Here is a 26592-nt window from a genome sequence, read left to right as displayed (position 1 = left end):
GGCAGTTGTCAAGACCAGACCAGAATTTTTGGAATCTGAAGAATCCCATAATGATCTCTGACTACTTAAGGTAGAATTGAAGTTTATATCAGATTTATATCCTTAATGATAGGCATCCTCCTCACCACTGACTGATTTTCCTGTCTTAAACTACACTATATGGGGAGGGTAGCTAAGACAGTATCCAAATATGCAAAATACTAACCTGTCTCAGCACTTTTTCCTTTTCCTCTCTCAAGATAAATTCTGCCTTGTGGTGGAGAGTTACTGGTCTGGAAAACTTGATCATGATTGACCTAGTTTCTCCCATCTGGGATTGCTAATAAATGAAATAAAAATGATCCAAACGTCCATTGATTAGGGACTTTTGTCAGTCATCAAATCAATGATGAAGAGATAGTTAATTGCAATTTTATTATTATGCTCAGAGTACAAGCTCTTCTGATTGTTTATAACAGTCAGTGAGCCCAGAGTATCAGCTTCAACAACTTCATATAGAAGGCTAATACATAAGAAGCATAGAAAAAATGGAATTTACAAAGAGCAGGAGGGAAAGATAAGGTTATGCATGTCTGGAAACAAGTAACAGAAGGGGAAAAATAAGGACACCTGCCAGCTGGTCAAAACTAGAGCTGTGACTTGTTTCCCAACTTTGATTCTACAGATGTTGTGTGTAACCTTCTAGCTTCCAGGAACAATGTCTAGAAGCTTAAAATAGAGAGTAGGTTAGTGTCCTCCTCTTTGCATAATGGTGGGAAGAAATATGAACCAGAATTTCTTTTCTGTCATGGTGTTTCTCTTCTCATGGTGAGAGCAAGAAACCTGAGCCAGAATTCTCCTTTCACAATATATATAATAATATTAGACCTGGAATTTTCAATATGGTTAGACACTTAATTTGTTTTAAATTAATTTCTTAGTGTTCAAATTCTTGTTTTATGTGATAAAATTGGGCAAAAGAGTATAGTATGTCTTAATTTGAACAAACTTTTATTGTGTCAATTGTGTCTGTTAACTTATTTGTGTACTAATGAAAATGAAAAATGAATAGTCATTGCCCTCAAAGGACTTAATCTAGTAGAGGGGATTAATAATTCACTTTTATAATACTGCTTTAAGATTTACTATGGATTTTAAAATAAAGTTTGTTACCATCCTGTTTAAAGTATCACAATAATTTCTAAAAGGAAATGATGGTGGAAATTTCTCTAGTAGAATTACTGCTCTTTTGCTTCTTCCATATTCTTTCTAGCCTAGACATCATTTTTGTTGTTCACTATATTATTTTTATGAGGTATTATAGGTATTCATAGTAAAACATATGTAATTCTCCAGGAAGTCCATTCCCTTAAAACCAAATTAGGAAAGACAGTTAGAATGTATGTGTTTATCTCTCTGGGTATAATTTCTTTCTTTTTTTTTTTTTTTTGCGGGGCAATGGGGGTTAAGTGACTTGCCCAGGGTCACACAGCTAGTAAGTGTCAAGTGTCTGAGGCCGGATTTGAACTCAGGTACTCCTGAATCCAGGGCCAGTGCTTTATCTACTGTGCTATCTAGCCGCCCCCTGGGTATAATTTCTTAATTGACTTATTGCCTAATTTTATTAGGTATTTATTAGCATTTATTTCCTAAATGCTTTTAGATCAACTTTGTGTCTTTTAGGGTTCTGAATACATGATTTAGTGTGCTTATTTTTATTTCTGAATTATTAAATATGTAGTAGAAATAAGATTGCTAAAATAAATTATTATGGTGGAAATTATTTTCAAAAACTTTTAAATGATATATAGAAAACTACTGAAAATGTTTAAATTATAGTTACCTGAGAAATTGTCACTCTATCGTGATCAAACATGTTTTTCATTTATAGACTAATGCTTTAAATATTTTTCTCAATCATGCTTTCTTATTTTATAAAATGTTAGTTTTGTGCTATGATCTAATTTTGGGTGACAAAATATTAGACATAATAGGAGAGACTTATGGAAAAGGAATGATATTCATTTATAATAAATTGTGACTTTTTTGAACAAAAAATGAAATAAAAGCATGGTGTCTTGAATGTACATGTTGTTTAAAGTATGATTTCATTATCATAATTTTAAAATTGTTTTAACAATCAAAACTTGGCTTTAAACAAGTAATAATGTTAAAGCTATTCATTTTGTAAAATTATCCATTATTTTCGTATGCGTTCTACTCTAAATGGTAAAGCCATGAAATTAGAAATAATTTTGTTTCATTCCTTGAAACTGAACCACTGTACCATAAATCAGATTTTCACTGTTGTATTGTGTTGTTTTTTTTTTTCTGGGATTGGGATTAAGTGACTTGCCCAGTGTCACACAGCTAGTAAGTGTCAAGTGTCTGAGGTCAAATTTGAACTTGGGTTCTCCTGACTCCAGGGCCAGTGTTCTATCCACTGCATCACCTAGCTGCCCCCTTTTTATTGTGGTTTAAAGCTTAAATTTATTATTAGTTTTATTATGTTGATATGTTATGAAGCATCTTTAACTGAATGCCTTTCTCTGCCTTTAACTTTTTAGATTTTCCCCCCACATTTAAAAAAGTTGCCATCATTTTGAAATTACATTAATTTAAGTGAATTATGTATTTATAATTTATGTAGATTTATTTATATAAACTCAATACAATTGGTTTCCTTTATAATTGCATATATTTTATTTTATATATTTAAAAACATTACTCTGAGAAAGGGTCCATAGCTTCATCAAACCACCAAAAGTGGTCCATGATATTTGTATCATGATATTTGTAAAAAGATTTATAAACTATGACCTCAGAACATCCCTCCCCTACACCATCGTCTTACAGATAAGAAAAACAAAACCAAGAGATGTCAAATATCTTGTTTAGTATCAAAGCTTAAAAAGTCAGAATTCAAAGCCAGGTTCACTGACTCCAAATCCAGAGCTTTTCCCATTAATATTGTGCTTACTAAATGTTGGGAATCAGAAAGTTCTATTTCATGTATTCCATATTTTATGACCTTTTAAAATTTTCATTGGCAGAATCCTTTTTTTTTTTTAGCTCATAAGAGAATGTTTTATGGCCTTTGTTGAAATTGTTAACTTTTCTGACTGTGAAAGTGTTATACAACCTTCAGTAGATTATACTTTAAAACTAGCATTCTGCCTACTGAAAGTTCATAAATATTTTACTGGTTAATGGATGGGAGTCGGCACTTATTTAGAATACTTAGGAATTCTGAACTAGCATAGAACTATTTTAGGGTGTTTTCGGGCTTACTACAATGACCATTAATGGGTACTACTTTGATACCTGAAGTCCTTTCAAAGCCAAAGCTGGTGGGATTCTGGGCAAATAAAGAAATACTCAATAGGAGTCCTGCAGCTACTTTCTGGAATTTTCTGTTATGGAGTTGCATGAGCAGCCAAATAAGGCTCTATTTTCACATAGCTATATATTTATGTGGTAGATTTAATATGTATGTGTGTGTGAGTGAGAGAGAGAGAGAGAGAGAGAGAGAGAGAGAGAGAGAGAGAGAGAGAGAGAGAGAATTGAAGATTTCAGTCAGTCATTAAACATATTAAGTGGCTGCTTTGTGCATGCTAGGCACTGTGTTAAATGCTTGGGGATACAAAAAGGCAAAAGATAGTCCCTGCCCTTAAGGAATTTACAATCTAGTGGAAACAATATGCAAACAAATATATACAAAACAAACTATGTGTAGAGCTTTTGAAGTTTATTCAGCATCATCAAAAATATTTATCAAGATCCTTCAGTGAGGATATTTCAAATGCTTTACCTTGACTTCTTAGGAAATATTTTGGAAAATACAGATGTTTTTTGTATTTGATTTTTTGTGTAGCAGGAAAGTTCAATGGAAAGATATTTTTTAAAAGTTCACATAATCGCATTAATTTATATGTAATTTGTCTGGGTCTTTTGTGTTTGGTGTATTCAAAACGTACATAAACTTTTCTTTTGCAACCTTTTTCATTCTGTGTTTTGTCATTCTAATCATCTTCCTACTGCTGTAACTAAACACTAGGAATGATCAATTATTCAGGCTGGAAACGCAGTTCATTGACTCCTAGGACGACCACTTTTCCCTGCCCTGGTTGTGAGCATGATATTGACCTGGGAGAGCGTGGAATCAATGGTTTATTTCGAAATTTCACTTTGGAAACGATTGTGGAAAGATACCGACAGGCAGCTAGGGCAGCTACAGCCATTATGTGTGACCTCTGCAAACCTCCACCTCAAGAATCCACTAAAAGTTGCATGGACTGCAGTGCAAGCTACTGTAATGAATGCTTCAAAATATATCATCCTTGGGGCACTGTAAAAGCTCAGCATGAGTATGTAGGCCCAACCACTAATTTTAGACCTAAGGTAAGTGGGGTTTTGATGGAGGTGGTGGTGGGGAAATAGCATAATAAACTTCAGTTTTAAACAATTGTTTTGTTAAACTTTTAACAAGGACATGTCATATGCTGGAGGTAGGAATTGGGATTTGGGACTGGAAATATTTAGAGACTTTTTTGGGGGGTAGTTGTGTACTTAGTACCACAGAGGAATTAAGAGTGACTAATTATAATCCTTAGTTTATTTGCATGGCTCATAGGTGCATAGCATAGTAGGTTTAAAGTTGACAAGGACCTTAAAGGCCGTTGAATCTAATCCTCTCATTTTGTACATGAGGAAACTGAGGCACAGTTTAAAAGACTTGTCCAGTGTCATAGAGCTAGTAGTGTAGGAGTTAGCATTTGAACCTGGGCCTTCCTAACTGTAAGTCCAGTTATCTATTCATGCACACTGGTTTCACTTGATTGACTTAGAGCTTCATTTCCTTCTATAAGCCCATGTGTAATCCATCATCATTATAATAACAGCTGCTTTATAAACATTTAACTTGATCTTTGGAACAGTCCTGTGAGCTGGCAGTGTAGTATATGGATTATATATCCATTTACAGAGAAAACAGACTCAGCACCACCTTCTGCGTGAAGCCTTTCCTGCTTCTCCTGATTGTTCCCTTTCTAACTACCTTGTATTTATTTGGAATTATTCTTTTTATATTCTGTATATACATATTACATACTTTTTTCTTCTCAGAATGTAAGCTCTTTGAGATTAGGGATTATTTTATTCTTTGTATGTGTCCCCAACTAAATGTTTGTTGATTGACTGATATGTGCAAAAGATCATACACTTAGTAAGTGATAGTCTGAATTAGAATCCAAGTAGTCTCTTAAGTGCAAATCTTTTTATGGCTGAACCCATTGGCTTTATCTGTGTAATTATTGCTGAAGTATTTAGAGGTGTGTGTGTGTGTGTGTGTGTGTGTGTGTGTTCAAGTAATGGTGTGTATATGTATAATTAAAGTTATATACTTGATACTTGACAGAGACAGTAAAATTGTCCTTTAAATTATTGGGCATATGGGGGTAGCTAGGTGGCGCAGTGGATAAAGCACAGACTCTAGATTCAGGAGGACCTGAATTCAAATCTGGCCTTAGACACTTGACACTTACTAGCTGTGTGACCCTGGGCAAGCCACTTAACCCTCATTGCCACACCAAAAAAAAAAATATTGGGCACATGAAAAATTTACTTTGAATAATGTATGGTGAATAGATTTTTAAAAAACTGACAAGCTTTGTTTTCAAATTAATCCAGCTATTTTACTTAAAAACAATACCTCACCCTTCCCACTCTCAACCTTAGGGAAATAGATATTAGTATTTTGTACTCAACCAGGTAAAACTAATTTGTCATTTACTCATTTGACAAGTATTTGTTAAGCCTTTAAGGCTTAGCAAAGCACTCACTGTCCTAGGTGTTGGGGATACAAATATAAAGAATGAAACAGATACCTCTGGTTTGGGCCTTCATTTTAAAATGGAGGTTCTAGGAGGAACAAACCAATCAGAGGTAGAAGCCACAGGAGTGAAATATTTCCAGTGTATGAAGTCCAGGTGTGGACGGAGCTTTCAAGATGAAGTTTCTAGGGCATTGAAGACAAAGTTTGGGAGAATCAGGAGTACAGCAAATAGGTTGTCTTCTCTACAAGTTCCTTTCTTTAAGCATTTTAATATTATATCACCAAGAGGTTCCCAATTTAAAAAGTTTTATTCTATGTAAAGCTCAAATTTTAATCATTGCCCATTTGTTCATAATTTTAGATTTTCTTGGTTCTGTAAAAAAAAAAAAAAAGGTTCACCTTGTATTTTGAAAGTGAAGTTTTAATCCTTAGCAATACCTAGGGAGGAACTTTGGAATGCCGAAGAGTTTCTAGTTAGATGCATTCCTTCCCCCTAATTTTAACTTTACAACTTTAAATTTGAGTAGTTTATTATGATTGTATCTATTAAAAAGGTCTGGCACTTAAAATTGATAATCCTAGATTATATCAAATTATTCTATTATATTTTAAACTGCAGTGGTTTTAACTTGGTGGAAATATGCTGATCAAGGACAATTTGGGTCTGTTAACTGGTTTATTTAAATAAGACTTTTTTCCAAGCAGTAATACAGATATTTATATAGAAAAAACATCTGTGGCTGAACTTCTTTCATCTACCTCTCTTAATTTCAAGTACCTTCTAAATAATCTGTTCATTTAAATTATTTACCTAGAGATAAAAGAATTATTCTCAGTTATTAGTGATTGTCTGCTTTTTTGTGAGAGGTAATGTGGCATAGTAGATAAAGAGTGCTAGTTTTGGAGCCAGGAGAAATCTGGGTTCAAGAACCCCCTCTAACATATATTATTCACGTTAACTCTCAATGCAGAGAAGGTGATAACCTGTATTGGTAGAGGGAATTTCCTCATCTGGGAGTTCCTTATATCAGTGAAATCATACATCCATTTCCTGTCCCTTGTCCCAATCTCCCTGCTTTTTGTAGTTGGAGATGCCCTTGCAATGCTAGGTTAAGTACTATGATATTTCTTATAGGATTAAATCATCCTTACTTTATAATTCACTTGTTCACCAAATTGAGCTGAAATAAACACTATAATAAATAGTTTCTTTATAAATTAAAAAAATCTGTCATATCAAAAATAATGATTCTAAGGCTAATTTTCACATGTGGTGATAGTCAAGTAATTTAGTTTTCCCATTTTGATTTAGGTATAAATGGCTGATTTTGTTAGCTAGTGGTAGAAAGAAAAGATCACATGCATGGGTTTTGTGAGGATCAAATGAAATGATTTATAAAAAGCTTTTTAAAACTTAAAGCAAAGAGTGTAAACATCAGCTACTGTTTTGTGTTTTCTAATGTTTTTGCTTTTAATTTTGGTAATTTTAGACATCTTTTCATATTTATGCTTCCTTTTTGTCAACAGATTTTAATGTGCCCAGAACATGAAATGGAGAGAGTAAACATGTACTGTGAACTATGTAGAAGACCAGTTTGCCATCTCTGTAAGTTAGGCGGTAATCATTCAAACCATCGGGTAACCACCATTAGCAGTGCCTATAAAACCTTAAAGGTAGGTCTTGACTCTTGAATGAATGAAGGAAAAAAAAATTAAGTGCCAGTCACTATGCTAAAAGCTGGGTATGCAAATAGAAAATTGAGACAGTTGTAGCTTTCAGTAAGCTCACATTATAATTGGGATAGATAATATCATGAAGGTCAGCTGTAGGGCAGATAAAAAGGTCCAGTGGTGCTTAGGGTTCACTGTCAGGGTAAATGTCAATGCCTTGGGGTCTGAGGGCATAGTGGTAAGGCCCACTGGACAATAGGATGTAGGGGCAAAAAGCCAGTAAAGCTTAGTGGTCATGTTTAAGGATTAATGATTCCTTGCTCATTGATGATGTGTAAGCAGCCCTAAGCACCCCACGAAGCCTTCCAGGCTTATAATCATTGGAATTGAGAGAGATCCAAATGTTGGAGTGTATTGAAATCTTCAGGACTTGACTGGAGTAGTGGGGATGTAGGGGAGAGGGATTGGGTCTCTGGGAGAAGAAATGGAGAAGGAAGTGTTGGCAGGAAGGTTGGGAGGCAAAGGATGGGATCTGGGCCAAGGATTGCGGTAGAAGTAAAGGTTCACTCTGTGTTCTCAGTGCCCAAAGGGATGGGGGGAGGGATTCTTCCCCAAAATTAAGTCTTAAAACATAGAAATTTTGTTACTTCCTTATTAAACTTAATATATGTATCTTTTAAAATAAAACAAAAACAGTACAAAATAGTTTATTATACAGTTCTCTTTCCTATTCTATTTAATTTGAAGTATTGGTATTCACAATAAAAAATCTATTCCTGGCTCCCTAAAAAGAATTTTTTAAAGTTTCCCTTTTTTATATTAATTTTTGTTTTCAATCAGTAGAAACATAGTTCCAATTTCCACCCTGCCCCCAGTGAAAATGAAAGAAAAACAAAATTCCTGTTAAAAATCTGTACACTCAAGGAAAACAAATTTCCACATTGGCTGTGATTAGAAGAAAGGTGTGTGTGTGTGTGTTTGTGTGATAATGGCACTTTGAGTCTTTCACTTCTCTAATAGCTGATGACCATTATGCTAAGCAAGAGTTCTTAAGTCTTTGAAAGTTGTCTTTAAAATGTTATTGTCATTGTATAAATTGTTCTTTTGGTTCTCTTTATTCTGCATCAGTTTATACAAATCTTCCCAGATTTCTCTGAAACCATCCCTTTTATCATTTTTCTCTTTCTTTCTTTCTTTCTTTCTTTCTTTCTTTCTTTCTTTCTTTCTTTCTTTCTTTCTTTCTTTCTTTCTTCCTTCCTTCCTTCCTTCCTTCCTTCCTTCCTTCCTTCCTTCCTTCCTTCCTTCCTTCCTTCCTTCCTTCCTTCCTTCCTTCCTTCCTTTCTTTCTTTCTTTCTTTCTTTCTTTCTTTCTTTCTTTCTTTCTTTCTTTCTTTCTTTCTTTCTTTCTTTCTTTCTGTGGAGCAATGAGGGTTAAGTGACTCACCCAGGGTCACACAGCTAGTAAGTGTCAAGTGTCTGAGGCCAGATTTGAATTCAGGTCCTCCTGAATCCAGGGCCAGTGCTTTACCTACTGCGCCACCTAGCTGCCCCCTGTCATTTCTTTTAACACAGTAATATTGTCATATTTATATACCATAACTTGTTTAGCTATTTGCCAATTGAAGGGTACCCCCCAGATTCCAATTCTTTTTCATCTCAAAAAGAGTTATGAATATTTTTGTATAGTCATAGTTTGTTTTGCTTAGGAATAATCCTTTCATTTATTATTTCTTAAATTCTTCTTCCTTTTCCCTTTTCCTTCCTTTTTCCTAGTTGAGTAAAAATTTTTTTCTGTGTCCATCTGTTTTGTGTGTGTGTGTGTGTGTGTGTGTGTGTGTGTGTGTGTGTATTCCTGTGTATTCCTGTGTTCTTCAATCCTTCAACCAGTTCATGAGAGTAAGGATCAAGTGTCAGCCCCTCCCCCTTTTCCTTTGTATAGATAAGATGGAACTACTCCCAGGCTTTCTATGGGCTTAGAGATTTCCTCTGTGACCCTTGATGATGATAGGAGTCAGAGGGTTATTAGAATGTAAGCAGTTTGTTCTTGTTTACATTCTTATGATTGTTTATTCATGTTGACTTTTTAATATCTTCCTTAATTCCTGTTTTTGAAAATCAGAGTTTCTTTGCAGCTCTGCTCTTTTTGTCAGGAATGCTTGGAAAATCCTCTATTCATTAAGGGTTCATTTTTCCCCCTGCAGAATTAAACTCAGATATATTTGGTATAAACCTTTATCCCTTTACATTCTAAAGTATCATTCCCAGCTCTCTAATCCTTCATTGTGGTGGCTGCAAAATTGTGTGTGATCCTAATTATGCCTCAGTAGTACTTGAATTCTTTCTTTCTGGCTGCTTGCTGTATTTTTTCTTTGACTTGCGAGCTTTAGATTTTGTCCATACTGTTCCCAGGAGTTTTCATTTTGAAGTTTCTTTCAGGATATGACTAGTGGATTATTTCTGTTTACACTTTGCTCTCTGGTTCTAAGAGTTCTGGGAAGTTTTCTTTTAAGAATTCTTGAAATATGATAAGGTTTTCAGGTAGTTCAATAATTCTTAAAATTTTTTTCTCCTTGGTCTTTTTTTTTTTTTGAGGTAATTTTTTTGGGGGGGTGAGGCAGTTGGGGTTAAGTGACTTTGCCCAGGGTCACACAGCTAGTAAGTGTCAAGTGTCTGAGGCCAGATTTGAACTTAGGTCCTCCTGATTCCAGGGCTGGTGCTCTATCCACTGTGCCACCTAGCTGCCCCAAGGTCATTTGTTTTTGCCATGAATTATCTCCTTTACTTTCCTTTTTCTTTTTTAAAATAAAAGTATTTTATTATTTTCCAGTTACATGTCAAAATAGTTTTCAACATTTGTTTATATAAGATTTCAAATTTCAAATTTTTCTCCCTCTCTCCCCTCCCTCCCCCCTCCCTTAGACAGCAGGTAATCTGATATAGGTTATATATATATAATAACATTAAACATATTTCTGCATTAGTCATGCCATAAGAGAAGAATCAGAGCAAAAAGGAAAAACCTCAAAACAGAAAACCAAACCAACAGCACTAAAAAGAAAAGAAATAGTATGGTCCAATCAGCATCCATATTCCACAATTCCTTTTTTTTTTTTTCTGGATTTGGAGAGCTTTTTCCATCATAAGTCCTTTGGAACTTTCTTGTACCATTGGATTGGTGAGAAGAATCTAGTCTATCACAGTTGATCAACACATAAAGTCTTTACTTTTCTTTTATATATTTTTTCAGTATTTTGACTTTGTTTTTAAATTACTTGTTTCAGAGTCATTTGGCTTCTGTTTTCAGGGAATTTTTTGCTTGGGCAAAGTTTTGAACCTCATTTGCTAAGCTGTTAGTTCCTTTCCAATTCTTCCATAGCTCTCATGTCCCCATACCCTGGTTTTTCCTCTAGCATTCTCTAATAAAAAACATTAAAAACTTTTCAGCTCTTGCTTCATCTCTTGGAATTCTAGTTGAATCTCTGCCCAAGCTGTGTTTTTCTTTAATAATTTGCTTATAGATATTTGGAGTCATTCTTTTCCTCTAGATATTCTTCTTGATCATTCCCATCACCATAATTGCTTTTTATATGGGGATTATGTTTTTGTTTCAGACTTGATGTTAGAGTTGGATTTTGCACATTCTAGGTGTAAATCCCGCTTGGTCGTAATGTATAATCTTTGTAATATATTGTTGTGATTTTTAGTTATTATTTTATTTAGTAACAAATATTGGTAACAGATTAGATATGGAGGGGTGATAGAGAATGAGGCATTTATGATAACATTTAGGTTGTGAGCCTAGGTGACTGGAAGGATGGTGGTATATTTGACAGTAATAGAGAAGTTGGGAGAGGATTTTGAGGAAAAGTTAATGAGTTCAGTTTTATACATGCTGTATTTAAGATTTTAATAGGACACCTGGTTCTAGGTTTATAATAGGTAGTTGGAGATCAAAAGGGAGGTTAGTGCTTGACAAATATATCTGTCATCTGCATCAAGATTATATGAAACCGGGGCAGTTAGGTGGTGCAGTGGATAGAGCACTGGCCCTGGAGTCAGGAGTACCTGAGTTCAAATCCAGCCTCAGACACTCAACACTTACTAGCTGTGTGACCCTGGGCAAGTCGCTTAACCCCAACTGCCTCACTAAAAAAAAAAAAAAGATTATATGAAACCATGGGAGTGGATGATATCTCCCAGTAAAATAATATAGTGGTAAAAGAGAAAGAGGGCTCAGAAAAGATCCTCAAGTGTCCCCCAAGGTGATAAGGCTTGATCTGGATAAAGAGCCAGTAAAGGAGACAGAGAGGGAATGGTCAGACAGGTAAGAGGAGAATCAGGAGAGAACAGTGTCACTCAAAAACCTAGAGAGAAGAGATTATTAAGGAGAAGAGAGTGTTAAAAGCCTGCAGAGATCAATAAGGATGAGGAATGATAAAAACACAATTAGATTTGGAAATTAAGAGATCATTTGTGTCTTTGGAAAGCATTTTTGGTTGAATGATGAGGTTGAAAGCCATAGTACAAAGAGTTAAGAAGATAATGAGAAGAAAGAGAATGGAGACACTTGTTGTACGTGATCTCAACAATTTTAGTAGCAAAAGAGAGAATAGAGGGATAATAGCTATTGGGGATGTATGGATCAAGGGAAGGTTTTTTGAAGATAGAGGAGTAGAGAAGTAGCAGGCAGTAAAGGAGTAGAAAGCAGAGAAACAGCCAGTAATAGAATGATTGAAGATTGGTGAAGAGTAGGGATGCTAGAGGGGGCAATCTGCTAAAGAAAACATGAATTGGATTACTTGTGCATGCATTGGGTTTTTACCTTGGCAAGGCAAAACTCAGCTTCATCATGTAAAACAGAGGTGGAGGAGATAGAGTAGAAGGCCTGTGAATGATGTGAGATGAGGAACATGGAAGAGAAGGAACTCTGAGAATGGCCTTGGTTTTTTCATTGAAATCTGAGGTAAAATTCTCAGCCAAGAAAGTAGGAAGGATGGGATCTGTGGAGGCTTAGGAAGGGATGAAATTGGTTAGAAAAGCTGCCGTGGTGAGTGGGATAGTGAATCAGATGATATATAAGAATTGTCTTGCTGCAGCGAGGGCCCAATTGAGATTTTGTAGCATAAATTTGTATTGCATCCAGTCAGCATGATTTTGTGATCCCCTGCACCTTGTTTAACAGAATATTAAGAGGATCAAAGGGGAAGGGTTGTGGGAGCAGTCCAAAGCTGTTGTTTGGCAAGACAAGATCTTCAGTAGGATAAAGTAGCGAGAAAAGGACAGTGTCGAGTTGAACTGGCTCACCGAGAGGTCAAGAAAGGGAAGATAAAACACTGTCCTTATTCCTTTTTCTTACCTTTCAGACTACTCTTTTTTCTTTGCTGAATCTTTATCCAGCTCACACTGGCTATGTGTCTCCCTCACTGTAGCATTAACCTTTTAATTGGTCTCACCACCTCTAATCTTAACCCACATCAATCCATTCTCCACACAGCTATTAAAATGATTTTCTTTTAGCCCTGGTATGGTTATGTCATTCCCTCAGTCATTTAGGTTCACACCAATCCTTGACTACTTACACACATCCCACATTATCCAGTCTGTTGTCAGATCTCGCCTCTTCACAACATTTCTCATATACATCCTTTTCTACATAGACAGCCATTATTTCCTTTGGAATGTTACAATAGCCTTTCTGGTTGGTCTCCTTCATTAAGGCTTTCCTCACTCTAATCAATTTTTCACTCAGCTGCCAAAATTATTTTCTTAGGGCAAAGATCTGACCATTTCATGTTCCCCTATACAATAAATACCAGTGGTTCCCTATTACCTCTAAGATCAAATATAAAATTCTCAGAATGGAATTTAAAGCTCTCCACAAAATGGCCCTTTCCTGCCTTTCCAGTCTTATACTTTACTCCTCTTCATATACTCTCTGATTCCCCCAACATTGGTTTCCTTGCTGATATAGCTTACACATGACATTCCATCTACCAACTCCATTATATTGACTATCCTCAATTCTATAAATGCTCTTCCTCCTTATTTCTACCTTCTAGCTTCCTTTAAGACCTGGTTTAAATTTTTCCTACTGCAAGAGCTCTTTCCTGGTCCTGTTCTCCACTTAGCCTTAATCTCTCTACCTCTTCAATACCTTTCCTTTGAAATTACCTTCTATTTATACAACATATATCTTGTAAGTATATAATTATTTACATGTTATCTTCTCCATCAGAATCTGAGTTTCTTGAGGGCAGGGACTCTACTTTGGCTTTTCTATCATGACTGATTTACTATCTTTATCCTTCTTTCTTTCCCCAGCTAAACTCTTAAAAAAATCTCTGTATTCATTGTTTCTACTTCTTCCTTCTCACTAACATCTCAACCCTTTGCATTGTCTTCTACACTGTAACTAAAGCAATGAAATAATTCTCTCCAAAGTTACCAATTGTTGGGGCAGCTAGGTGGTGCAGTGGCTCAAGCACTGGCCCTAGAATCAGGAGGACCTGAGTTCAAATGCGGCCTCAGACACTTGACACTTACTAGCTGTGTGACCCTGGGCAAATCATTTAACCCCAATTGCCCCACCAAAAAAAAAAAAAAAAAAAAGACGACAACGACGACGAAGTTACCAATTGTCTCTTAATTTACAAATCTGATATTTTTCCTTAGTTCCATTCTTCTTGCCCTCTCTGTAGCATTTGAAACTGCTGATAGAATATGAACACCTTGAGAACAGAGATTGTTTTATTTTTTTCTTTGTATCCTAAGTGCCTACCATAGTATTTGGTATGTGATTCATTGGTTACTCTATTCCTGAACACTGCATATTTTTAAATTGTAATTAAAAAATTAATTTTGAACTTAAATACATAAAGACAAAAAGACCATTTCCATGTACACAGCACAACATAAAAAGACGATTCACTATAAAACCATGAATTTGCATTTTTACATGGTTTACTTTTTTTGAAAAACTATAAGTACTATACATTGTTTTCAAAGTTACTCTGTTTTTTATGCTTTTCTGAATTAAAAAAATTTTCTTCTGTGCACCTCTTCCTTCCCTTCTTCCTTTTTTCCTTTCTTTCTTTCCTTCCTTCCTTTTCTTCCTTTCTTTTCTTCCTTTCTTCTCTCCTCCCCCCCCCCCAGGGTCACACAGTGTCAAGTGTCTGATGTTGGATTTGAACTGAATCCAGGGCCGGTGCTTTATCCACTGTGCCACCTAGCTGCCCTCATTACTTTCTCTTCTTAACTTTCCCTTTCACCCTCCTTTGCTGACTTGTTATCCTTATGCCACTTAACTGTGGTTTTATCCCCAAGGTGTTCTCCAACACCATCCAATTGGCAATTTATCAGCTCTCAGGTTTAATTATCATCCCTGTGGAGTTGACTTCTTGGTATATCCAGGCCATTGCTCTCCTGAGCTTTAGTCTGGTGTCACTAGTTGCCATTTCAAACTGGATGTCCCATAGATATTTAAAAATCAATATATCCAAAATATAACATATCATCATCTACCCCAAATTTACCCCTCTTCCTTAATCTTCCTGTTTCTGTCAAGGGCAGCACTCTGTCTTCCAGGTTCACAGCCTTGGTGTTCTTGAATTCTTACTTTCCCATACTTTACATATTCATTTGGTTGCCAAATCTTGCCTAGTCTACCTCTACCGAGATCTCTAGGATTCATTCTCTTTTCATTCATCACAAAGCTACAACCTTAAATTGTCCTTGGATTGTAACAATAGTTTCCTAATTGGTCTTCTTGCCTCAAATCTCACCCCATTCTAGTCCATCCTTTACACAGCTGCCAAAGTGATTTTTCTTAAGTAGAGGTATGATCATGTCACCCCTTCATTAAATTTCATTGGCTTCCTTTCACCTCTAGAAATTTCAAACTTAACGTATATAAAATTAAACTAATCTTTTTCCCAAAACTTATCTCTTTTTGAGAGTACCCCCGTCCTTCTAGTTTCCAAGGTTCAAAATCCTGGTGTTATTCTCTGTTCCTCACTAATTCACCTCACATACCAAATATTGTTATTTCTAATTTCACAGTGTTTCTCACCTGTGAGAGTGTGTCTACTCATACATCTACCATCCTAGTTCAGTCCTTCATTACCTCTTGCTTGGAATATTGCAATGACCTCCTACTTTGTTTGCTTGCTTCAAGTTCCTTATGCTCTCCAATAAATAGTTTACATAGCTGTCAGATTTTCCTAAAGCACAAATCTGGCTATGTTACCCTATTATTCAAATGTCAGTGGCTTTACATCCTAGCCTCTACTTTTCCAGTCTTATTACACATTACTTCCCTAAATGCAACACTGGTCCAGTGAAACTGGCTTTCAGGCTGTTCTTTGTGTATGTTCTCTGTCTGTGCCTTTGCCTACCTTGTTCCCTAGAATATACTTCCTCCTCATCTTCATCTCTTAGAATCTGTAAGATTCAAGAGTCAGCTCAAGTGCCACTTTATACTTGAGGTCTTTACTGACACCCCCCACTCCCATATCTCTAGCTTATAGGGCCTTCTCCACACAATTATACTATATCTGTTTTTATACTACCCACTTTCAATGAACTCTCTAAATTAAGTATTCACAGATTGCAGGTTGGAAAACCATGTTGGGAGAAGGTGTGGGAGTGGTGGTGATGGTGGTGGAATACAGTGCTATATTCAAAGTATTCTGGGTCTATCTATAAAATGGTAAATTCCTACCAATGAATTTATATTTAATAGGCAGCTAGTAAATAAAATGAACTCAAAGCTATTCAGTTTAATAATATGTCAGCTTTTGAACAGAAGCTTCAGAACATTCCCTCATAAACCTGGGGCACAATCATCTTTGGGAAGAGTGAGCACATATGTAAAATATACTGGTAGTGAGGCACATGTGTAGAGAACATTTGGCCGAGGCATTTCATAGCTCCAGCATGGTAAGATCCCATTTTCCTTTTGATTTTCTTGATGTGTTTTCATTCTCCGTAGCTAGACTCTTGACTGTCAGGGCCAATTCTGTCCTGAATCCATAGTTGGCTGCCTTCATTTCTTTCAGAGACACTTTCCTCAGGGCTCCCTCTGCTGACTATCTGTATTTAGAGAGTGCATTCTTTTCTTTTTTTAAAGACCACCAGTGATGTAACTTGTCCTAAATTCTTCACACTTCATAAAGGGGTAACAAAATTAGAACCCTTCTTTGCACATTAACATCTTGTTGTTTGTCTCCTGACCTTTTTGTTCAACTGAGGAGGTAAAATCAATTGCTTATGAATATCCTGATCAACTCCTTCCCCTGTATAAATTATATAAATATATATACATATATATATCTGTGTATGTATGTGTGTGTATGTATATATGTATGTATGTATTATTTTGCCTCTGGCTCCTTGAAAGCAGGAGCTATTTTTGTTTTTATTTTTGTTACCCTAGAGCCTAACACAGTACCTGGCATTATGGTGCTTAGGAAATGCTTATTCATTGATTGGTTGATAATTCAATTTTAAAAATGTATCATAGGTTGAGGTGAACTCTGGGGTTGCTAGCAGACCTGGTTTTATTGTCTCCCATTTTTATAGAAAAGAAATACACGGTTTATTTTCCTTCTTAAGGATCTTAGGGGGTAGAGTTAGGGAAGTAATAATTGATTCTTAGTAAACCAGAAACGTTAATAAATTTCATAGTGCCTGGCATATAGTAAATGCTTAGCAAACGTTTATTGACTTGAATTGATTCCAACATTTATTTTTTATTATATTTGCTTTGTAAATAGCTATGGTCCTGTGTATTCAGGGCAAGTCACAGCTTTTAATAGGTGAGTTGTTGATTTTTATTAGCCATGTAATATAGACTTCCAAGGGAAGTTAAATAGATTATAATGTGTTTTCTTTTCTCTATAAGACCTTTTAATTACACTTTTAAAGTTTTGTTAATTTGCATTGCATTTATATTTAAACAGGAAAAACTTTCAAAAGACATTGATTATCTTATTGGCAAGGAGGGCCAAGTGAAAAGCCAGATATCAGAATTGAACTTGCTAATGAAAGAAACAGAGGTAAGTTTTATACTAGTTTTGGCATCTTATTTGGGAAATGGATTTTGATTGTACTCCTTTCAATGAATTTGTATTAAAAACCCCACAAATAGCATTTTGAAATATAATAGAAGTGATTAGTATAGTTTATTTACAAAACCACAAATGCTATTTTTCATTTGTTGTACACTATATTTTCCTCTTTAAATGTGATTTCTCCTTTGAGATATGATCACTCTAAACAGATCTCTGCTGGATATAGGGGTAGGGTTATTATTATTATTTTTATGGAATAGGATAGAATGTCAGGTAGTTGTATGGGATGATGATTGATATATATGAATGAATGACCCTACCTATCTTAGTTCATACTCATCATGAGTTATTAAAAAACTCATTAACTTTAAAGTATAATTTTCATTTTCATATATTTCTCTAGTTTTCCAAACTAGATTTATAAGTCCACGAGGGCAAATAATGCATTATAATTTTTGTATGCACCAAAGCACCTAGCATCTTACTTTTTTCCCATAAAAGTATTTTATTATTTTCCAGTTACATGTAGATATAGTTTGCAACATTTGTTTTTATAAGATTTCTAGTTTCAACTTTTTCTCCCTTCCTATCCTCCCTCCTCCCTCCCCAAGAGAGCAAGCAATCCTATTTAGGTTATATATGTATAATCACATTAAACATATTTCTGCATTAGTTATGCTGTGCAAGAAGAATCAGAGCAAAAAGGAAAAATGTCAAAAAAGCAAAACAAAAAAAAATAGAGATAGCATGGTTCAATCTGCACCTAGATTCCACAGTTCTTTTTTTTCTGGATTTGGAGAGCATTGTGAGTCCCCTGGAACCACCTTGGACTATTGCACTGCTGAGAAGAGTCAAGTTTATCACAGCTGATCAAAACACAATAGCATATTACTTTTTAAGTGCTGTGTATATATTCCTTTGTTTTAATTTTAAAGTCTTTCAAGTATTTTCACCTCCACATTGGACATTTCAAACTGGACACACTGCAGTCATGTCAGCCCAATATGTCCCAAATTGCACTAATTATATTTACCCCCAAATCCACCCCTCTTCTATCTCAAAGGTACCTCCATTCTTCTAGATTTGCAACTTGGGAATTAAACTTGACTCCTCACTCTTCCTCACCCCCCCCAATATGTTTAATCTGTTGACACATCTTCCTTGTGTCTACCTAAACTCTTGCATCAGTCTCTTCTCATGTGACCACTGTACCTTAATTTAGGTCTTCAATATCTTTTGCTTGGATTATCATAATGGATTCACAATTAGTCTTCTTGCATTAAATCTTTCCTCTCTACGATCCATTTTTCACATACCTGCCAAAGCAATTTTCCTGAAATGTAGATCTGACTATGTCACTCCTCTACTCAGTATGTACCTTAGAATTTTAAAGCCCTTCAAAACCCGTTGCTAAACTGTCTTTTCAACTTTATGCATTATTCCTGTTTTAGAACTCCATGGTCCAGTCAAATTGTCTTACTTGCCATTCTGCAGCATGACACTCCATCTCCTTTGTGTACAACTTTGCACTAGCTGATCTCCATGCCTCGAAGCACTCCCTTCTTACCTCTTTCCTCTTAGAATCCTTTATTTCCTTCAAAATTATGCTTATGCATCACCCGCTACATGGTCTTTCCTGATTCCTCCAGCTGCTCATAACCCTTTCTCTGCTACAGACCTCTTTTTACTGTGTATTTATTTATCTTGTTTGTTTTCTGAGTGCTTTCTTATGTACATGTTATCTCCTTAAATAGAATGTAAGTTGCCCAGGAGAAAAGATTATATCATTTTTGTCTTTGTATCTTCAGTGCCTAGCACTTTGCCTGGAAAGTAGCTGTCAGTCAATTAGCCCATGAGCACTTATTAAGTATCCACTATGTATGTGCCATGCACTGTACTAATCAATGAGTATACCAAAAGGCAAAAGATAGTACTTGTCCTTGAAAAACTTACATTCTAATGGGGGAGAAAACTAGCAAATATATACAAAGAAGCTATATACAGGATACTTAGGAACTATTTAATAGAGAGAAGGAATGACTAGAGTTAAGAGAGATTGAGAAAGGCTTCTTGTAGGTGAGAATTTTGCTGGGACTTGAAAGAAGAAGGCAGGAAAGTCAACAGGCAGAGATGAAGACAAAGAGCATTCAAGGCCTAGGAGACAAGCTAGAGAAAACTGCCTGGAACCAAGAGGTGGGAGTATCTTGTTCAAGGAATAGGAGGCCAGTGTCACTGGATTGAAGAGTATGTTGAGGGGAGGAGGGTAAGACATAAGAAGATTGGAAAGGGGCAGGACACACTAGGTTGTGAAGGGCTTTGAATGCCAAAGAGAGGATTTTGTATTTGATACTATAGTTAAAAGGAAGCCATTGGAGTTTTCTGGGGTTAGGAGTGTGATATGATTGGACTTGTGCTTTAGGTAAATGTTTTGGCAGCTGAATGGAGGATGAAGTGGGGAGAGACTTGTGACAAGAAGAACCTCCAGCAGGCTAGTGCAGTAGTCTAGATGTGAGAAGATGAGGGCCTGTATCAGATTGTGGCAATGTAAGAGGAGAGAAGGGACTATATTTGAGTAGTATTCCATGAAAATTGGAACAAAAAGACTTGGCAAATGATTGGATATTGGAAGGGGGGGGTGAGAGAGAGTGAGGAGTTAAGGATGACACTTAGGTTGAGAGCCTGGGTGATGGAGGATGGTGGTGGTCTCATAGTAATAGGAAAATTAAGAAGAGGGGAATGCTGGGGTGGGGCGGGAAATGAGTTCAGTTTTAGACATGTCGAGTTTAAGATGTCTGTAGAACATCCAGTTCAAGATGATCAATAGGCAGTTGGAGATGCAAGACTGAAGTCCAGAGGAGAGGTTAGGGCTAGATAAGTAGGTTTGGGAATCATCAGCATAGTGATAGTAATTGAATTTGTAGGAATTGATAAAATCACCAAGTGGAGTACTAGAGAGAAGGAAAAGAAGAGTACTCAGGATGGAGCCCTGTGACACATTCTTTGTTAGTGGGCAGACCTGGATAAAGATCCACCAAAGGAGATAGAGAAGAGGACTCAACATGTAGGAGGAGAACCATGAGAAAGTAGAATCTCACAAACCTAGAGAGAATTAAGTATCAAAGAGAAGAGGGTAATCAATAGTGTCAAAGGCTATAGAGAAGCAAAGAAGAATGAAGATTGGGAAAAAGCCATTTCATTTGACCATTAGGAGATCACTTTGGAGATAGCAGTTTCAGTTGACTGATATGATCAGAAGCCAGATTGTAAAGATTTAAGAAAAGAGCAAAAGGAAAGAAGTTGTGGCAACATTATAGACAGCCTTATTAAGGAGTTCAGTCACAAAAGGCAGAAAAGATATAGGATGATGACTATTGGGGATAGAAGGATCATATGAGGGTTTTTTAAGGATGAAGGAGACATGGGCACTTTTGTGGTTAATAGTACATCTACTGGGGCAGCTAGGTGGCGCAGTGGATAAAGCACCGGCCCTGGATTTAGGAGTTCCTGAGTTCAAATCCGGCCTCAGACACTTGACACTTACTAGCTGTGTGACCCTGGGCAAGTCACTTAACTCCATTGCCCCGTAAAAAAAAAAATAGTACATCTACTGACAAGTAGATAGGAAGAGTTTGAAGATAAGTGAGAGAGTGAGGACAAGTGATAGAGGCGACAATCTACTGGAGGAGAAGGGTCAGAATGGGATCATTTGTGCAGGTAGAGAGCTTTGCCTTGGCAAAGAGAAGGGCCATTTGTACATGTGAGGCAGGAATAAAAGAGGAGATGTCAGCAGAAGGTATATGAATGATGAAAAGAGGAGGATGGGAGAAGAGGGAGTCCTTGGCAAATAATTGCCTCATTTTTTTCAGTAAGATCTGAGGCGACATTCTCAGTTGAGTGAGAATATGGGTACACCTGGGAGGTTTGAAGAAGGATGTAAGGGTTTGTAAGAACAGCTGTGATGAATGGGATAGTGAGTTAATTAGGGAGGTGTAAAAGGATTGCCTAGCAGAGGTAAGAGCCCAGTTGAGTTTATATAGCATAAATTTACAGTGGATCCAATCAGAATGGTTGTATGATTTTTCTCTACCTTCATTCAGTAGCATGTATAGGAGCAAAACAGCAGATAGTAGGAATTCTTCAAAGTTGAGACTTGGTAGGGCACAATTGGCAATATGATAACGAGGCAAGGGACTTGAAAGAAGAGGATAACATGGTCTAGTTCAGCAAGGGGTTCAAGCTGGGGAAAGGAGTGGCTAGTGCAAGAGTGATGATGGCCTGGGAGCAAACTAAGGAGTCAAGGGATTAGATGAAGACCAGAATCTGAAAGACAGAGGGACAGGTGGAAAGCCAATAGATGACACATTACATGCTTAATGATTGATTGTATATATCAATTATTCAGTAAATATTTCTTTAAATGATCTTTTACCAGAATACATTTTTTGCTTTTGTTTTTGCTTGCAGTGGATTAGTTACATTTATATGTTGTGTTCTATTTTAGAGAAATTCATCAACTAAGGGGTTGAAATTCAAAGAATTTGTTATTACTCTACAAATTATTTAACTTCTCTATCTTTGGCTTAACTGCTTTGGCAGGCTATATTAGTAAGGATTGTATCCAATCTTATATAAGAAAAAATATTTTCTCACCTTGATTATTAATTATGAAATTAAGTCTTACATAAAGTGGGAGATAACACTTGTTATATAAAGTGGGAGATAATGATACTTAAGTTACTATAGCTTTCACCTTTTAAACTACATTCCCTTCTCAGTTTTCTCGGCTGTATCCTCATCCCGCTCATAACCATTGACAATCCCACAGGGCTCTGTCCTATGCTTTCTTCTCCCTCTGTACTACTTCACTTGATCATCTCATTAGCTCCCATGATTTCAATGATCATCTCTTTATTGATTCTCAAATTGACTTTTCCAACTCCAACCTTTCTGCTTATTTCCAGTCTCACATCTCCAGCTGCCTATGAGAAATTTTAAACTGGATGTTTTGTAGATATCTTAAGCTCAACATGTCCAAAAATGAACTCATTACATTTCCTCCTAAACCCCTCCCTCCTTCCAAATTTCTTATTACTGAGGAGGATGCCATTATCCTCCTAGTCCCTGTGCTTCCCAACCTTGGTGTTATCTTTGATTCCTCACTTTCCCTCATATCCCTTATAAAATTTGTTGCCAAGGCCTGTCAAGTTCCCTTTTCCCTCCTCTGATACTTCAACCATGCTGGTGCCAGGTCCTCATCACCTCATGTCTGCACTGTTGCAGTAGTTCATCCAGCTCTGTAATGCTCTGGACATTTTTCTCTGGCTGTCCTCCATACCAAGAATTTGTTCTTCCTCTTCATTTCAGCCTCCTGATTTCCCCAACTTCTTACAATTCCCAACTATAATCCTCACCTTCTACAGGAAGTTTTTTCCCAATCCCTCTTAATTCTAATGACTTCCCTTTGTTAACTATTCCCTATTTATTCTGTATATAGTCTGTGAACTCCTCAAATACAGGAAATGTTTTTGCCTTTTTTTGGTATACCTAGTACTTAACACAGTGACAGTGCTTAATAAATTCTCATTAACTGGCTGTCTTCTTATTTCTCATATTGTTCTTGTGTTTAACATGTCAATATGTTGTTGAACTATGTGCTACAGGATGCCACTTGGCCACTTTTTAGAGGGGAAAACATTCCATTTCCTTATCAGTTTTGGTCAGAAGTAATTTCGAAAATGCAAAAATACCCTACTGATATATACTGTTTATTGCCTAGGTTGCTAATGAAGGTTATCCTTTCTGTGTACTCCCATCTCTAATTTTATTTTACCACTATGCATATCATGTTTTCAAAATAAAATTAGGACCTAATTTTATGGGGTTACTACCTCAACCGTAGGAATTAAAAATGATATGAATTTTCTGATGACGTATTATAATAATAACAAATGCTCAGTGATTTTACTAACACTTTGAAGTAGGGATTTAGTATTCTTATGTATTTGGGGCTATAGTATAGTATTGGTAGTGTGATGGGGTTAGAATCAGGAAAATCTGTATTCAGATCCCACTTTTGACCCTTACTTAGCTGTGTGACCTTAGATGAATAATCTTAGCAACTGCTAAAATATATTGACCTGGAAATGGAGGAACAAGTTGTGGTATATGATTGTGATGGAATGCTATTATGCTATGAGAAATGATGAGAAGGATGCTTTCAGAAAAAGCTGGAAAGACTTATATGAACTGATACAAAGTGCAGTGGGCAGAATCAGGAGAACATGTACACAGTAACAACAACATTGTGGGATGATCAACTGGTGAATGACTTAGCTGTTCTCAGCAATACAATTATCTAAGACATTTCCAATGAACTTATGGTGAAAAATGCTGTCTGCCTCCAAAAAAAGAACTGAGGCTGAATGCAGATCAAAGCATACTTTCAAAATTTTACTTTTCTTTTTTTTTGGGGGGGGTGGGGTGTCTGTGTTTTCTTTCACAGCCTAATATGGAAATGTGTTTTATATGATTGCACATATGTAACATATGCCAAATTGCTTGCCTTCTAATTAAGGGGGAGAAGGCCTGGATGGTGAGAGAATTTGGAAATATATAAAATGTATATGCACTGCCCTTTTTAAAATTCAAAATCTAAAAAAACAACAAATGTTAAAAGTGTTTTTGATGTAATTGGGAAAAAGAAAATATTTAAGAAAAAAAGACTTAGTGATCTACTTATTAACAGGTTGTGGACTTTGCATGCTGGGAGTTCCCTGTGCTGATGAAGTTACAGATCCTTTCTATACATGTGTACTTACTGGAAATAGGTTCTCCTTCCCTAACCCTAGATTAATGGAAGTATCAGATAAAGGGTCTAAATAAAAAAGTTAAATGTAGTGTTATAGAAAAGTATACAGTGTGAGTTTGTATTAAAGGAATGTTCGTTACATATTGTTCAAGGCAAAACATAATTTTCTTATTTACATCATTTATAAAGAATGTGATATTTTGTTAGATTTTGATTATAGAAAATTCAGAGATGGCAATAGAGATTCACAATTACATATAGTAAAAACTAAACAACAGCAGTGTCACCTTTGCTTTCTTGATGATATCCTACTTCTAATTGATGCCAAACTACTAGTTACTTGAAAAATCAAAAAGTGTGTTCCTTTTTTTCTCTGCCTAAAAAAATTCTTAGTTTGATCTCCTCCCAATTAAGTCTTTTGAAAATAGTACCATCTGCATTAACTAGTGCTTGTTTTGGCAGTATAGACCAACTGTAATTTGATTCTTCAGGCTCTTATGCAGTATAGTAATAAACAGTTTTGCTTTCAAACAGTGCAATGGAGAGAGGGCTAAAGAAGAAGCAGCTTCCCATTTTGATAAACTCTTTGAAGTTTTGGAAGAGAAGAAATCTTCTATTATCAAAGCAATTGATGTTTCAAAGAAATTAAGATTAGACAAGTTCCAGACCCAAATGGAAGAATATCAGGGACTTTTGGAAAATAATGGGCTTGTAGGATATGCTCAAGAAGTGCTTAAAGAGACAGATCAGTCTTGCTTTGTTCAAACAGCAAAACAACTCCATCTCAGGTATCATTTTTGCTTTTAACTTTAAAAGCTTTTCATGAAGTTTCAAATTTAAGGGTTTTCTTCAACTTTAGCATGACAAATTTTATGATGTTGAAGGAGCAAATCATTAAACCTACATCAGCTTTAATTTCCTCATCTGTAAGATGGGCATGACACTTTTTCTTTTGCTTTCATAGTTATGTTTATATATTTTTGAAATGCACTTAATTTTAATTGTTCAGAGGTTGAAAGGGGGTCTTTCTTATCAAAGATCTTAAGCCAACTTCAAGAAACATGCTTTTAAAACATTTTGATGTTAAAATATTTTTATACTTTTATGTAGAATCCAAAAAGCTACTGAATCTTTGAAGACTTTCAGGCCAGCAGCTCAAACGTCTTTTGAAGACTATGTAGTTGACGCATCTAAACAGGAAGAGCTTCTTGGAGAATTAGCTTTTTTCTCTAATGGTAAGTGTGTATACTAATGTATAATAATATCTGTCTTCTAGCTTTAACTATCATAGAGGGAAAGAAGCCATAATCCCTCAAGTGATCAAGAAGTGACAGAATCATAGAATTTAAGATTTCACATACTTTCTGATCCAGTCCATCCCTGAACAAGAATGTCTTCTGCACAATATGAAACAAAGTAGCTTTTGCTGGAAGGCTTTTTCTTAACTCTGCAACCTGGCTTCCAACCTCATCCTACTATCAATCTCTTATTTGCCAAATTCAGTGCTCTTTACTCATTCCTTGTTCTTCTTGACTCCTCTACAGCCTTTGGCACTGTTGCTCGTCCTCTTTTCCTCGATAATCTCTTATCTCTAGGTCTTCATGACATCACTTTCTGCTGGTTCTCCTCCTACCTATCAGTCCAGTCCTCCTCAGTCTCCTTTGCTTCAGCTTGATCTATGTAACATCTGCATGACATAGGCATCCCATGGGGGTCTATCCTGGGCCCCCTTTCCCTTCTATCACTTCACTTGGAGATCTCGTTTGTTTCCAGGGATTCAGTTACCATCTCTATGCAGATAATTCTCATATTTCTTTGTCTTATTCCTTATATCTCTGCTGACCTTGAGACTCACATCTCAAACTGGCTCTTGGACATCTTCACCTGAATGTCCTCTAGACATCTTAAGCTCAACATGTCCAAAACAGAATTCATTATCTTTCTCCCTGAACCTTCCCTCTTTCCATACTTCCCCATTACTGTTGAGGGTACCACCATTCTCTCAGTCCTCCTGGCTCCCTTTGTACCTTTCTTCTCTTCTTCTTCTTCTCCTCCTCCTCCCTCTTCTTCTTCTTTTTCTTCTTCTTCTTCTTCTTTTTTAAAGTGAGGCAATTGGGGTTAAGTGACTTGCCCAGGGTCACACAGTTAGTAAGTGTTAAGTGTCTGAGGTCATATTTGAACTCAGGTACTCCTGACTCCAGGGCCCGGTGCTCTATCCACTGTGCCACCTAG

At 36.2% G+C, this 26592-nt stretch overlaps 1 protein-coding gene across 3 annotated transcripts in view; it reads left to right on the top strand.

The window, feature by feature from the left end:
• Positions 1-26592, top strand: part of TRIM36 (tripartite motif containing 36) — a 98233-nt gene that overhangs the window by 52367 nt on the left and 19274 nt on the right. For 2 of the 3 annotated variants that reach the window (XM_043978624.1, XM_043978623.1), the window contains exons 3-7: positions 4037-4380; positions 7340-7486; positions 17442-17537; positions 24895-25148; positions 25471-25595. In XM_043978624.1, coding sequence (XP_043834559.1) covers positions 4037-4380; positions 7340-7486; positions 17442-17537; positions 24895-25148; positions 25471-25595 — 966 coding nt within the window. The remainder of the gene's footprint in view (positions 1-4036; positions 4381-7339; positions 7487-17441; positions 17538-24894; positions 25149-25470; positions 25596-26592) is intronic. The other variant, XM_043978625.1, reaches the window with a different exon arrangement.

This window comes from Dromiciops gliroides, chromosome 1 (genome assembly GCF_019393635.1).
Source record: "Dromiciops gliroides isolate mDroGli1 chromosome 1, mDroGli1.pri, whole genome shotgun sequence".
Lineage (NCBI taxonomy): Eukaryota > Metazoa > Chordata > Mammalia > Microbiotheria > Microbiotheriidae > Dromiciops > Dromiciops gliroides.
Note: the sequence above shows the minus strand (reverse complement) of the source record. Positions and strands in the feature narration are given on the sequence as shown.